General features: G+C 38.9%; 1 protein-coding gene across 2 annotated transcripts in view; it reads right to left on the reverse strand.

The window, feature by feature from the left end:
* TRIM24 (tripartite motif containing 24) overlaps window positions 1-1,729 on the reverse strand; it is a 125,361-nt gene that overhangs the window by 78,133 nt on the left and 45,499 nt on the right. For both annotated transcript variants that reach the window (XM_004382393.2, XM_004382394.2), the window contains exon 3: window positions 446-593. In XM_004382393.2, the coding sequence (XP_004382450.1) occupies window positions 446-593 (148 nt within the window). The remainder of the gene's footprint in view (window positions 1-445; window positions 594-1,729) is intronic.

A 1,729-nucleotide genomic window follows, 5' to 3' on the forward strand; every position in this document is an offset into this window, starting at 1 on the left:
GAGCTTTACATTAAAAACAACACAATAAAAACCCAGAAACTCAAAAATATATCAGATGAATATTATGAAGCTAGTTTACTACAAGAATATCAGAAGGAAGAGTTGTAAAACTTTATTTTAAGCCTATCCCTTGTCATCTTAAGAGATAAAGGAAAAAAGAAGAAAGAATATTTTAAAAGGTAATTTTTTTTTCATTTGTTGTACATTCACACTAAGTCAAGACATTTACAGGAGGAAGAGGATTGGAAGTGTGAGGGTAAGGCAGGAGGATCCTGTATCCATTCATACTTACCAGCATTTGTAACTACTCAAATTTCTACTATAGCACAGACCTCCTAGTATTTGTTTTGATACAAATGTATCAAAACAAATTAGTATAGGAAAGAAGAAGAGAAGGAGAGAGGAACAGAGGGGGGAAAAAAAAAGAAAAGCACTAACTTATTACCTGGAGACACCTCCTCTTTCTGTCTGACGGTGTGGTCTTTTGTGAACTTGACCCTCTGATGAGCTCTGATGCAGGTCTTGCAGAGCCACTCCACACACTCCACACAAAAGCCATTTGCTTCTGCATTGTCCTCACAGCTTGTACATACCTGGTCATAAAAGGAAAATGCAACAGGAGTTTTTGAGGAAAACGAAAAGCTGGTCACCGTTAGTCATACATAAATGAATTTACCAACTATGCTTGATTCTATCAGTTATCTTAATAGTGTTTGCAAGTTTAAACTGACATTATTAATTTTACATATATAACATACATTATTTATAATACAGACACGTAGCGTTATGTGATATATACTGTATAAATAATATTTATATATTTTTATATATGTGTGTATAAAATGGAAGTACTGTGTATAGGCAATGATCTAAGCACATTTTCTCCTTAGTAAAATATGCGAGATAGTCCAGGCACTGTGCTCAGTGTTAGAGATACAACAATCAGGAAAAGCAAACATGGTCCCTGCCCTTATGATACCTAGTCTCATAGATGGAGTGCAGGTTCCAATCCCAGTTCCCCCACTTATTGGTTGAGTGGTCTTAGACAGGTTACTTAAAGTACTCATCTCTAAAATGAGGGTGGTAACACAGTTCTCCTGAGCAGTTGTGAAGATTATCCTTTTACTCTTTCAATAAACAATTTTATATATAGTTCACAAATGTGAGGTGGACAGACACTATTGGAATAACCACACTAGTATATTCTACAAACTGAGAAGCACCTTAAAGGAAATGTATGAGAAGCTCTACAAGCACATGATAGGGAGCTGAGCTCATTTCAGTGGGTGTGGAGCGTTAGGGAAAACAGAGGAAGGATTACCAGGCAAGGCGAACCCCTAACGGGATCACGTTAGTTTTGAAGGTTGAGGCATCAATGCCTGAATGGAGAGCCTCCCAGACAGACAGCAGCATGCACAAAATGCAGGAGGAGCGTGGCAGGTTCAAAGACAGAGAGAAAGCCAGCATGACTGAAGTGAAGTGGAGAGGTCGAGGGGAAGACCGGCCAGAGAAGAGCGCTTATACCAGAGAAGGCAGCCAGGGGCCAGATCAAGCAGGTCTTTATCTGAGAACTGGTAAGTCTACTTAAAGTTTTTAAATAAGGTGAGGTGGCCAGCTTTGCATTTTAAAAATCATTTTGGTTGCGATGTGAAAAAAAGATTACAAAAGGGGCAAGTGTTTCTGCATCAAGATGAGCTGGGTGGCTTTGTGGGTGGTTTAGGTGAGGATG

Source organism: Trichechus manatus, unplaced genomic scaffold (genome assembly GCF_000243295.1).
Source record: "Trichechus manatus latirostris isolate Lorelei unplaced genomic scaffold, TriManLat1.0 scaffold00093, whole genome shotgun sequence".
Lineage (NCBI taxonomy): Eukaryota > Metazoa > Chordata > Mammalia > Sirenia > Trichechidae > Trichechus > Trichechus manatus.